Source organism: Colias eurytheme, chromosome 25 (genome assembly GCF_061535395.1).
Source record: "Colias eurytheme isolate Ceu_HAF_F1 chromosome 25, ilColEury1 Martin Lab GWU primary, whole genome shotgun sequence".
Lineage (NCBI taxonomy): Eukaryota > Metazoa > Arthropoda > Insecta > Lepidoptera > Pieridae > Colias > Colias eurytheme.
This window is the reverse complement of record NC_143004.1, coordinates 4,181,895-4,194,753: the sequence shown is the minus strand read 5'-3', so window position 1 is coordinate 4,194,753 and position 12,859 is coordinate 4,181,895. Positions and strand designations below refer to the sequence as shown.

The 12,859-nt window shown below is 35.9% G+C and overlaps 1 protein-coding gene across 1 annotated transcript in view; it reads left to right on the top strand.

The window, feature by feature from the left end:
* The window catches only part of LOC149897559 (uncharacterized), a 67,607-nt gene extending 54,748 nt beyond the window's left edge, over positions 1 to 12,859 (top strand). The window contains exons 7-10 of the mRNA XM_090116187.1: positions 2,248 to 2,341; positions 3,452 to 3,559; positions 7,294 to 7,426; positions 11,730 to 12,859. Of these exons, the coding sequence (XP_089972313.1) occupies positions 2,248 to 2,341; positions 3,452 to 3,559; positions 7,294 to 7,426; positions 11,730 to 11,802 (408 nt within the window). The 3' untranslated portion in view covers positions 11,803 to 12,859. The remainder of the gene's footprint in view (positions 1 to 2,247; positions 2,342 to 3,451; positions 3,560 to 7,293; positions 7,427 to 11,729) is intronic.

Sequence of the window (12,859 nt, the reverse complement as noted above, 5' to 3'; positions counted from 1 at the left end):
AACTGTTCCACCAATACTGAAAGAAGAAATAATCAAAGCTATAGAAACACAAAAAATTGACACAGCTCCCGAACCAGACTCTATCAGCAATGCACTATTAATGGAGTGTAAAAGCGTTCTTGCACCAATACTGCAATATATATTTAATGACATACTGGACACGGAAACCATACCAACCCAGTGGGCGAACTCATCAATAACCCTTCTCCACAAAAAGGGAGATAAGAGTGAAATCAACAACTATAGGCCCATTAGCCTGATGTCTAATATATACAAAGTATTCGCAAAGATCATCCTCCGTCGAATAACCAGGAATCTAGACGAGAATCAGCCTAGAGAACAGGCTGGTTTCAGGGCAGGATATTCGACGCTGGACCACATACACGCAGTGAGACAGATTTTTGAAAAGAATAAAGAATACAATATACCGTTCTACTGTTGTTTTATTGATTTCAACAAGGCATTTGATTCAATCGATCACGAATGCATCTGGCGAAGTTTAAAAAATCAAGGAGTTGAATTAAAATACATCAGAATTCTAAAAAATATTTACACAATTAGTACAGCGAAAATAAAATTAGAAAAACATGGAAAAGAAATAAAAATAAACAGAGGCGTACGACAGGGAGATCCTATTTCCCCTAAATTATTTACCGCGGTCTTAGAAGAGATCTTTCGAAAACTCGATTGGGATCAATATGGCTTAAATATACATGGACAACACCTAAACAACCTGCGCTTCGCCGATGATATTGTCATATTCGCGGCATCAAGTACTCATCTCCAAAGCATGCTAGAAGACCTAGAGAGGGAAAGTCGTAAAGTCGGCCTCACAATGAATATAACAAAAACCAAAATCATGACGAATGCTACGGAATCTCCTATTATATTAAACAGTAAACCCATTGAATATGTGAAAGAATACACTTATCTAGGCCAACAGATATCCATAAATAATGTTATGTCGAAAGAAATCGATACAAGAATTGGTCTTGCTTGGAAAAGTTATTGGAGACTGAAAGAAATAATGAAAAATGAGGAAACAAAGGTATACATTAAGAAGAAGCTTTTTAACACATGTGTATTACCAGTCTTAACTTATGGTTGTCAAACGTGGTCACTTACCAAAGCGCAAAACTCAAAAATAAGGACATGCCAGACGTCTATGGAAAGGAGCATGTTAAATATTAGGAAAAACGACAGAGTAAGGAATAAAACAATCAGAAAGCGTACGAAAGTAGAAGATGTGATATGTAAAACACGGAAGCTTAAATGGGAATGCACTGGCCATATATTAAGAGGATGTGAAAAATGGAATAGAACATTGATTTTCTGGTATCCCAAAAATGGAAAAAGGAAACGGGGGAGACAGATTAGAAGGTGGGAAGACGAAATCGTAGCAACAGCGGGAAAAACATGGACGAGAACAGCACTGAACAGAAAAGAGTGGAAGGGAATGGAGGAGGCCTTTGCCAAATTAGGGCAAACAGACCAATCTGCCGATGTCGACTCATCAGAGTCTTAATTAAGTTGTTATATGCACATATTGTTTACCATTGTTGTGTCTGATTAAGGCTAATAAATAAAATAAAGGAACCGGGTTAGGAAGAATTAAAAATTTCAACAACAGTTCTCGAACTCATAATTGATCGTTTATTTATTCACCTAGATTTATATTAAAAACCCTGTTCAAGCGTAGAAATTATTAAACACCGAATTGAAAAGCAATCTCTGCAGAAATAGCCAGAAATTCTATAGTTGCTATTTTAAAATCATATCGACACTTTAATTTACTACATATTCGAGCAGAACTAATGAAAAGCTTTGTGAGGGTTGCTTGTTTCAATAAAATAAAATAAAAGACGGGTTGCACTCCGGGAGTGCCGGTAGAAGTGAAAACTTGATTATTAACGTTGAGCATGTTTGATATCCATCCGTCTTACGCTTTTTCGATCAGGTCGCGTGTCCTGACGCGAGTTTAAGATTTTATACCCATTACAGAAAAAGTGCTCAACGCCGCTAAAGAAGTTTTCACATCAAAAAATCTTCAAGCGTATAGTGAACCTTCTAGGGAAGCACGTACATCACAGCACGTAGCATTAAGATGCTACGTGCTGTGACCACTTCATCTTAACATCAGGCCAGATTGTGGTCAGGTCAAAAAGGAGTGGTACGCTATCGACAATAAAAAAAAAATTGTTGGTGAGATGAATTAGAAATACATGAATTCATCTTATTTATTTGCAGTTAACAAGCCCAGCTGGTCACGGCTTGCTAGTTGGAGGTGGTATACTTCAACAAGCACCAACACATCATCTGCTCACACAAAACTCTATACTAGGTAAGATATGTTCCCTAAATGTAGTTAACCAACATCCATATGGCTTTAACCATTTTCTGTAGATGTGCCCATAGCTTCTAGACTTACTCTATACTAAGTAATATTTATGTTCGGAAAGTTGCTAAAATCAACATCCATGATATTAACCTTTTCTTTAGACTCGGTCCTCTTTGTTTCCTATCGTCAGTATTGTTCTTGTTTGTATTCAATATGCAGTCTGAATTTCCAGATTTTCAGAATACTATAATAGCTTTAATCCACCGTAAAACCTTACCAACATTTATATGCTCTAAAGGTTAATCGTGTGTTAAAATGCCTTCACCACGTGCCACTAAATGCGGTGCAAACGAAATTATTTCTTTCACTTCCGAACGAATATGGACTGCAGAGCGTATAATTATGCTAATGAAAGAATTTCTCATGAAAACATTCTGTTTCTATTTAAATGCAAAGCATATCTAGCAAATGGATGCGGAAAATAAATTTCAATTCCGTTTTGTTTTGCTCGGGTTAGCGAGGAGGTAAATGAGATGGGTCATCTGCTAATAAAAACCGGTGTTAATTGTTAGCAGCGAACACATTTAAAGAGATATTGGGTGGACGAGGAATTCTAGGACTGAATTTTTCTTTGAATTTAAAACAGTCGAAGGGTTCAGCATTTTATATTAATAAAAACATTTATTGTGTAGGATGGTGTTTATTTTTTCGTGTAGGATATAATACCTCGAATGTATAAGGATTATTTTTCTCCAGACGCCTTCTTCATTCATCTAAAACAAGTGACGTCATCTATGTTCAGCTTATATGTTAAGCCTCCTTGTCCCATTTATCCTGTAATAAAGTAGCCTATGTGTTTTCTTGGCACAAAGCCATGTTGTTGACAAATTTCAAATTGATCGTTCGTTAGTGTGTACTAAAATTATATAAAAAATGTCCTTCAAAGTTACAAAAGTCGCTCAGTTGTCTCGAAAGTTTATGCCAATAAATACTAAAATATTATTTTCTTAATCGTATTGTATCGAAATAATAGTAGATAATCGTGAAATAGATGTCATAAGAGAATATATGTTCGCTTTGCTAATTAACAAACTAACGCAGAGCACTGGGCAGGTGGCGGCGACATCCTGGGGCTGAGCAGCCCCGTGCTGGGCGGCGTGCTGCACGCGCACCCCGCGCTGCGCGGCGTCAAGCCGGCCGCCGTGCACCTCGCCTCGCAAGGTCGGTACGTCGCTCTTACTTACACCCGCCGACACGCAGCACTCGTACCGGCCCAGCCCCGCGTGTCACTCGCATCACGTCAAGCCGGCCGCCGTGCACCTCGCCTCGCAAGGTCGGTACGTCGCTCTTACTTACACCCGCCGACACGCAGCACTCGTACCGGCCCAGCCCCGCGTGTCACTCGCATCACGTCAAGCCGGCCGCCGTGCACCTCGCCTCGCAAGGTCGGTACGTCGCTCTTACTTACACCCGCCGACACGCAGCACTCGTACCGGCCCAGCCCCGCGTGTCACTCGCATCACGTCAAGCCGGCCGCCGTGCACCTCGCCTCGCAAGGTCGGTACGTCGCTCTTACTTACACCCGCCGACACGCAGCACTCGTACCGGCCCAGCCCCGCGTGTCACTCGCATCACGTCAAGCCGGCCGCCGTGCACCTCGCCTCGCAAGGTCTTACTCAACATTAACACACAGCCAAACAATATTAACCATACAACTAACAATAGTAACTATAACAATACATAAAGATCCGAGTCTCTGGAGTATAAGTATATCAATCATTTTGTGTAGACTACCAAGAAAGTCATTTCACACAAGGCGTCTTAAATGCCTACCTACTGTATCCTATTCTTTCTTATCAGTTACACTCAACCGCCCTGTACCATTATTTACACGCATATCACTGCCCGCTCATGTAATCTTGTCGTCAACAACATCGTTGTGGTTTTTGCCAGTTCGTGAACATTCCCGTAATGAAGGTTTCGTTTTTGTTAAGCCCTATGTATTTAGTAATACATATTAATTATGTACTAGACAGCGATTTCGTCTTAGTATATTCACACCTAAAAAATGACATAGTATATTTCACTGCTGTTGTGCGAAATGGTACCTCATGACTACAGAATTTAATTTTCACCAGAATTTCCTCATGACGACTATTATTTCATAGTTAGATTACTTTAGTTAAATTTAGAAAAAACCCGATTGTGATAAAATCATTAAATTATTATTTAAAAGAAGACTTTAAATCCAATACTGTGCATAATTCTGCAACACCTTAATTTTCCTTGCAATATCGTATTACGAAGGTAAACTAAAAGCGCATCAAGTTTGAGCTATGAAGTTCGATAACAATATGCAAACAGTTGGACGGTTCTGTTATTTAATTAAACGACTGTTCGACGGACAAGCTCTTTGAAGAACTGTTGTGGTTAGAACCCGGTGCATTTGCCTTAAGATTTACAGCTTGCAATGTCCGTGGCAGCTCTGTTGATTCTCAAAGACTGAACTATTTCACAATTAGCAGATGGAATATTCGGTTTAAATGGAAGATTTTGGTATAAAGAAAATTGATATCGTAACTTGAAACTTTTGAGACATTCATATTTTTTTCAAGGAAAACGGAACAATAAAACTAACTAGTTTTTAAAATAGGTCAATAATAATAATAATTAGAGACATTTCTCTGCTAGAAATCTTGTATGTTAGTCATTACGTTTGAAACTTTTGGCGCAATACAATGTTTAAATAGAAACTGCGAGAACCGCATTCAAAATATCTATTTTAAATAAGTTAAGCAGAAGGAACTTAAAACCCTTACTTTAAGCCGTCTACAGATAAGCACAGAGCATACCTACCTTTAATGCTACAAAGTATTGATTTCGTTTCAATCTAAGAGGCAAAGAATTTCCTCGGAAATCCGCTTAACGTATAGGATTTCCAATGTTTTCTTTTCATATGTATTTGTTATAACGTTATAATTTCTGACTTGGTTAATACAATAAGGCCATGCGCAGACGACAGACTATCCGTGACGCACTTTTTAGTCTGTGAAAATAGAACCTATGAAATTATATGCAGTAACGCACACGACGCCAAAAAGTCCGGCGCACAAAAAATCCGTGTAATTCAGGCAGAACGCACCGCGCCGCTCCGCACAAAAGTGTGTGAAAAGAATTGAACGTTTGCTTCAACGCGCGCTAACGCAGACGGCGCACACTTTACACGATTTCCATAGCGTCTACGTCCCTACAGCTCTGCCGACAAAATGATCGAAGATGTGCGTCGTGTGCGTTGAGTCTGTGAAAAATCCGCGACCGACTTTTTGCGCGCCATGCAGACTTTTTGTGCGCCGCAGACTCGATCGCACAAAAAGTGTGCCGTCTGCGCAGGGCCTAAACATTAGTGAAGATATTATGGGGCGAAATCATTAAATTGTCAGGATAATATATTTTCTTATGTCATCAAATGTTTGAAACAAACAAATTAAGTCTATATAATAATGATTTTCAATAAAGAAAATACACCACTCTGTATAAAACATGCACCTTTTTTATGTCAAAACCAAACAAGAGATTGAGAGGTCCCTATCCTATATCACACAATTGGAGTTTATTCTCCATTGGGCAAAATACGTCCAAAAATTAATTAAAATTAAAATTAAATTTATTTATTTTCTCATCACAAATGCACAATCAACACATACATTGTTAATCTATGTATCTTAACACTAACATTTGTGAGAGACTGGTGCCCGCGATAAGTATAAAATACTTGAGTTACGGGTCACCAGGCCCCCAAGCATTAACAATCACATCTATCAGATAAACAATGAACGTGAACATTAAAGGAGAAATAATAATTAATTGTGATTAAAGTTAAATGAAAAATTAATATCGAAAAATTACCAATGGATATATTATAAATTATTATAGATGAGGTGAAGAGTTAAAATGAATTGATATACTTAGTGTATAATGTGAGTGTTTGTGTATGTGTGTTTGTGTATGCGTATGTGAGTGCGTGTGTGTGTGTGTGTGTGCGTGCGTGTTGCGTGTGTGAGCGCGTATATGTGTGATTGAGGGTAGGTGTGGATGAGTTATTGCGATAGCGTATGTATGATTCAGTTTCTCTACTTACCGAATTGTATGAATAAAATTTTCTGATGTTTGATAGTCTAATTTTTTCAGCCATTTACATACCGACGTCTTACACCTTGATGTACTAAGGGAGTATATTGAAATAGACTTATTGATTTTATTGTATAAAAATGCCCCAAGATAATAGTAAAATCTATGTGACAGACATGTATTAAAAGAGTTGTTTTTACATACAATATCTTTTCTACGCTTGTCCCTATTGAAATTCGGATCATATTTTATTTGTGCATGTTGCCTTATTATAACAGATAAGATAAAAGTCTGTCTGACAGTTAGGACATCCCAACGTTTGTATAGTTCGCAGGTAGGATAGCGAAATGGAAAAAAATATATCAAGAATGAATCACCGAATGTCACCTAGCGACTCCTCGGAGTTGGAAATAAAACACTTCCCTTACAGAATTCGACGTCTATTGAATCCATTCTAATATTATAAATGCGAAAGTAACTCTGTCTGTCTGTCTGTACTCAATCACGCCTAAACTATTGAACCAATTTTCATGAAATTTGGTATGGAGATATTTTGATACCCGAGAAAGGACATAGGATACTTTTTATCCCGGGACAACGACGCAATCCCGGAAATCCCACGGGAACGGGAACTATGCGGGTTTTTCTACGACTGCGCGGGCGAAGCCGCGGGCGGAAACCTAGTAGAAAATAAAATCAAATGTTTCATAGATTTAGGTTATGAAAAGGTATAAGAAGTTGGTCTTTACTATCTGTAAAATATGTTATCTTTGTGTACGCATCGATCTATTTCATAAAATTGTAATCAAGGGGTTTGTTACGGTCAGGTGTTGGGTCGGGTGGGGGCACCCGCAAGCGGCCGCTGCTGGGCGGCGCGCGGGGCGCCATCTCGCCGACTAAGCGCGCCGTGCTGTCGCTGCTCGCGCGCGCGCGCGCCGCCACGCACAAGCACGCGCACGAGTGAGTCCACGCCTTTATATTGTTCACATGATCTTTCTGTTGGGCGGCTGTATCCCTGCAAACGTTCTTAGCTGGTATGGGTACATGCCTTTATACCGCCTCCTGGCTTCTACAGAGTTTTGAGCAAGGTGTATGCCACGAATCACTCAAAAGGTAATCGACACCTTCATAGCAGATACGCATCACTGCTATGAAATCAATAGTGACATGTGTCAACAACATGTTACAAGACGATCAGTGTTTAGCTGTAGGCTTGGCTGTAGGTAAGTAATAAGTAGGTATATTATTACAAGACGTATAAATATGTACATACATATATATAAAGTTATCTAACTGTTTGATGTTTGAAGATTGCCTGGTTATATCAACAGCTTAGATTACAAAATAAAAGACAGATGGAGCGTTGCCGAACTAAACCGAATAATTTATCGTCATTTCCATAAAGCTATGTGTGCTGTCATTTCGCCGTTGCACTGTACGTACACGGTGCTTCTGTGTGGGTGTTATGTTACCAGATATTGAAAATTTTCCCAAAATTTTCCCCGACTACGGAAGAAAGAGGGTTATGTTTTTCGAGTGTAGGTATGTATGTATAATATTTCTTTGACACGCCCTGCAGTATAAACTGTTGGATCGATTTTGAGTTGTGACTTATGAGGTGTCATTGCAATCATCTGAATTATGAAGGTAGCTGTGGTGGTAGGCTACATAAATTATTAGCAGTCATGTTTTAATTTTTATTTTAATATAAATTCGGGTTTTTTATATTATTTTATAATATTGTAAAAATTATTTTATCACCTATCTACTAAAGTTATACATGGACAAAATAATTTTATTCAATTTTTATTAAATAAATTACATTAACCCAGTTGTTACTATCGTTCTTTTAAAAGGACGCACCATAAATAAAATTATTATTAACAATGAGGGCATTTTTGAAAAAAATGTTTATATTCATTTGGCACCTCACGGTTGTAGGAATTGGAAAATTAAAGTGTTGTGTCGTTTTATAACAGTGGTATATTTTTAAATTATTTTAGAATTTCTGCCATTTTCCATTGATAAATTAAGTTAAATGTATTATCAATAAATTACAACAAATTACTTGATTTATTTTAAATACACGTAATTTGAAACGTGTTTTATTAGAAATATATATTATCTACTATTAGATTACATTTTATTTGTGATATTTATGCAGTTTTAATTGCCGTTTTTTTAAAAGGCCAGTAGTAATATGTACTACTACAGAGTACTTTTTGCGCATGCACTCTTTGAAGAGCATCACAGCATCGGCGAAGCCATGGTGCCCTACTATGGCGGCCATCCATGCAAGCAATTCATAAGAGGGAAACAGATAAGATGGGGGTATGAATTTTGATCGGAGCGACACAGTTAGGTTGCATAGTTTGGTGTGATCCAAGGACAATCGAATGATGTTGGTAATCAAAACAAATACCAAAAGCCTCTGGGATTGGGTGCAAGCGTTGTATGCCGATGTACTGCGACAAATATAGGGCAAAGCTGCATTCCATTTATTTTTTGACAACTTTTTTACGTCCATTCATCTCATTGATGAACTTCGAGTACGAGGAATAAAGGCTACTGGCACAGTATGTGAAAATCGCGTCGCGAAATGCCCTTTGCCTGCTGGCTTTGAGAATTGAAAAAGACACCACGAGGTACATTCAAGCATCAATCGACCAGAGCAGAACAAATTTATTTTGCAAATGGAATGATAACAGTTTTGTGACTGTTGCATCAAACTTTGATACGATTCAGCCTGTGTCTACGGTAAAGAGATTTTCACAACAACAGAAGAAAAATATAATTGTCGTAAAAAAAGTACGGGAAAATGGGAGGGGTGGACAGATCCGACCAGAGCATCGGTTTGGACAAGACGTCTATCAGAGGCAAGAAGTGGTATTTTTCTTTGACTTGTCATGGACTAGATATGGCAATACATAATTCTTGGCAAATATATAAGTAAAAGGTGGCCATTATGATTATCTCCACATTCGTAGAAGTGTTGGAACTGCTTTGCTCGAAACATATAAGAATGAGGAACGTAAAGGTGCTAGAGTTTCCGTGAAACCTCTGGATTTGATGGAAAAGATCACATCATTAGGTACAGAGACAAGCAGCTTCGGTGTATAGAATGTCATAAGAAAGCCAATTTCTATTGTCCTAAATGTATCTAACCTTGCATCCTAAATTATGTTTTGAAAACTTTCATATTGCTACATAAATATATGTGAAATATATGTTGTCATTTTAATATCATAGTCTACCTACTTAGTAGTACATATTACTACCATCCTTTTAAAAGGACACCATTTTCCGAGATTTCCACGATAGATAAAATTTTTATACTATTTTTCCAGTTAAACTTTTTGCAATATGGACACAATATGTAAATTTCACCTTAATATGATAACAAAAATTGTTTCAGTAACATCTGGGTTAAATTTATTAAATAAATTACATTAAAAAAAGTTTTTATTTTTCAAAACATATGAATGCGAATAGCGGTAGTTTTTAGTCGAGAATGCGGGACATTTTATTTTCATCATATCCATCATGTGTTCACATGAATAAAATCGCAAGCGAAAACGACGCTTTTTATAAAAGTAAGAAAAAAATGTATAATGCTTTGTAAATAATCTAATAATGACCATGAACTTTTATTGCACTATACAAATAATCACATTCACGATCGAAAAATCCAACAGCACTACCCCGAATATCTTTTAACCATTTTACCCCTAAAAATGGCAAATTCATTTTCAAAATACTGGCAGCATACGTTGAAGTTTTGAATTCCTTCGTATTTGTAAAATTATTATTTGTATACAAAATTAAATAAGCCAAATAATCTACAGAAAATCTGTAAAACGATGTTTTATCTTTTTGTTTGTTTTCGGGTACAAGTTTTACAGCGTTTTGATATCACAAGACAGCATTTTTTTACTAAAATATCAAACCCCTTTTGACGTATTGCATGACACTAGAATCGCTATAGCACTAGCGGAGGAACGTATTCGTTTTTGATTTCGTATTTTCTTTGACAAGGGCGATGAATGATTGACATGCTCCATCTGTATTTTATTTTGTAATCTAAGATCAACAGCAACAAAATTATTTTTATTTATTTTCATAGAATTGTCAAAAGTTTAAGTTCACGTAATTTATTTAGTTTTCCAAAATGAGAATTTCTAAAATTAAAAAACTTATGAGTCAAATTTGATAACCCCATACTAGTCAATACTTAAGTCATAAAATGGCACTTTATGGCGTTTTTATGACCGAATTTAATTTTCAAGTTTTAACGACTCAGCTGTTCGTCAGTTATGATCGTGTTTTAGGTATTATTTTTCAGTCTAAAACACTACTAACTTTAACATTAACCAGCCTTGATGACATAAGAAAATATAGGGACTTCATAAAAATAATTTTAGAAGCAATTTGACAAACTATAAAGTGGCGCTGCAATTTACTGGGAAGCATCGTTTTAACTATAAACTATCAAAATGTACAATCTAATTTTATAAAGTGCTCAGCGTAGTGCTGGTCACTCACGGCATATTGAAATTTATATTAAATCTCAATTTTATCTCGTTCCCAAGCACTTTGGTGAACAATTTATGAGTTTGCTGTGGGCGGAACGTGTTGTAATGAGTTATTAGTTAAAACTATAATTTGATCTTTCGAGTATTCCAGGCATCGCGACTAAAAGTCTATAGTTAGTTTTAATTTCTATGTAATATGTAGTAATCCTCAGAATTTATCAGAAAATCAAGCAATTCTTAACCAGGCAGATGTGCTATACTAGGAAAGACATTGAGTAAGAATCTTTTCAGGAAAAACAGTTAATAGGAAACTACAGACTAGCTTTCAGGGAATGTAATTGCTTCGCAACTACAAATTATATTATTTCGCAACTACAACAAATTTTTATTTCATTTTAGTACTTTTTTAGATGTGTTCTTATTTTTTACGTCTCTTTACTTCTGTGATTAGGTATTGTATTATCAAACTGTACCTACTGCAACCATTTATTCCTTTTTATATAAGTTTTGTTTGAACGCGCTAATCTCAGGAACTACGGGTCAGATTTAAAAAATTCTTTCGGTGTTAGATCACGCTCTGACCAACAGCACCATTTTTTTTTTGCTTTTTGTAAAATTCTTGTCTATTTCCATACAATATGTACCCTTTTGTCTAAAAACATGTTTTATCGATAGAAATACAACACCTCGAAATTTCCCATTTTTCCATACTAATAATTGATTTATTTCAGACACCCGGCTCTACTTCCACTGATACGCGACGAGTTTGTGACAGGCGTCGGCGTTAATATCAATTTAGCGTAATGTTTATAATAAATAAACTTTAGTAATAAATTATACATACTGTTTCAATAGAGTACATGGACAGCTTGTAAAAGTTTTTGCTTTTCTGTTTTTAGTTATAAGGATGAATGAACTGTTTTTATCTTTACCCATTTTCCTGATAATTATTTGTTTTTGGAAAATACAAAAAAAAACAATAAAAATGTTTTGCTGTTAATTAAAAGGGTCTGAATAAATTTGAAAATCTCATTTATATAATATTGTTTTCTATATAAAAAAAAGTTTTATATGTTTACAAAATTGTCGGGCTTTTTCTACAATTTGATATAGGTATTGACCTTGGTATTGACTTACCTACAAGACAATTGATAATGACCTTTATTTCTAGTAATATATATGTAATATATATGTAATAAACAGCCACCAGCATCATTATTTTATTTTATTCTAGCCTTTGTAGCGCATTTAGATCCAAAATTATTATGTGCCGTCAATTTAAATGAACCCCATTTAAGGCCTAATTAGAAAAAAAGGACCACGTGTAAATAATTTTCCCTCGCCTTCTAGTTGTAAATAATTATATTAATATATAAATGAATATAGAGTATGATGTATTATGAAGATAAGAGTTAAATATACTGGATCGAACTTAATCTTGATACAAGGCAACTGATTGAACGAAAAACCACACGTAAAGGAAGATAATTCAAATTCATAAAAAAAATAAAAATAAAATATTTTTATTGAACAAACGAAGAAAAACAATTTGTAACTAGAGATTATTACAAAATGTGTGACATAATAAATGTAAATTTTGCTAACAAAATCTCTCTTTTACTTGTATTTTCGTTCATAGGAACAGTCAATACAAATAAATTTTAATAGATCACTTAAATACATCTATATCAAGCACAAAATTATAAAAAATACACAATCATTAATAATTATTAAATTTTAAGGTCTATTCAAACTACAGCGGTATCCGCTACCGCCGTGGGTAGCATAGCGGTACACCGATGGCACGCGATTAGAGTCTCTATAATATACTACGTAAGAGATTTAATAGCATGACCATCGT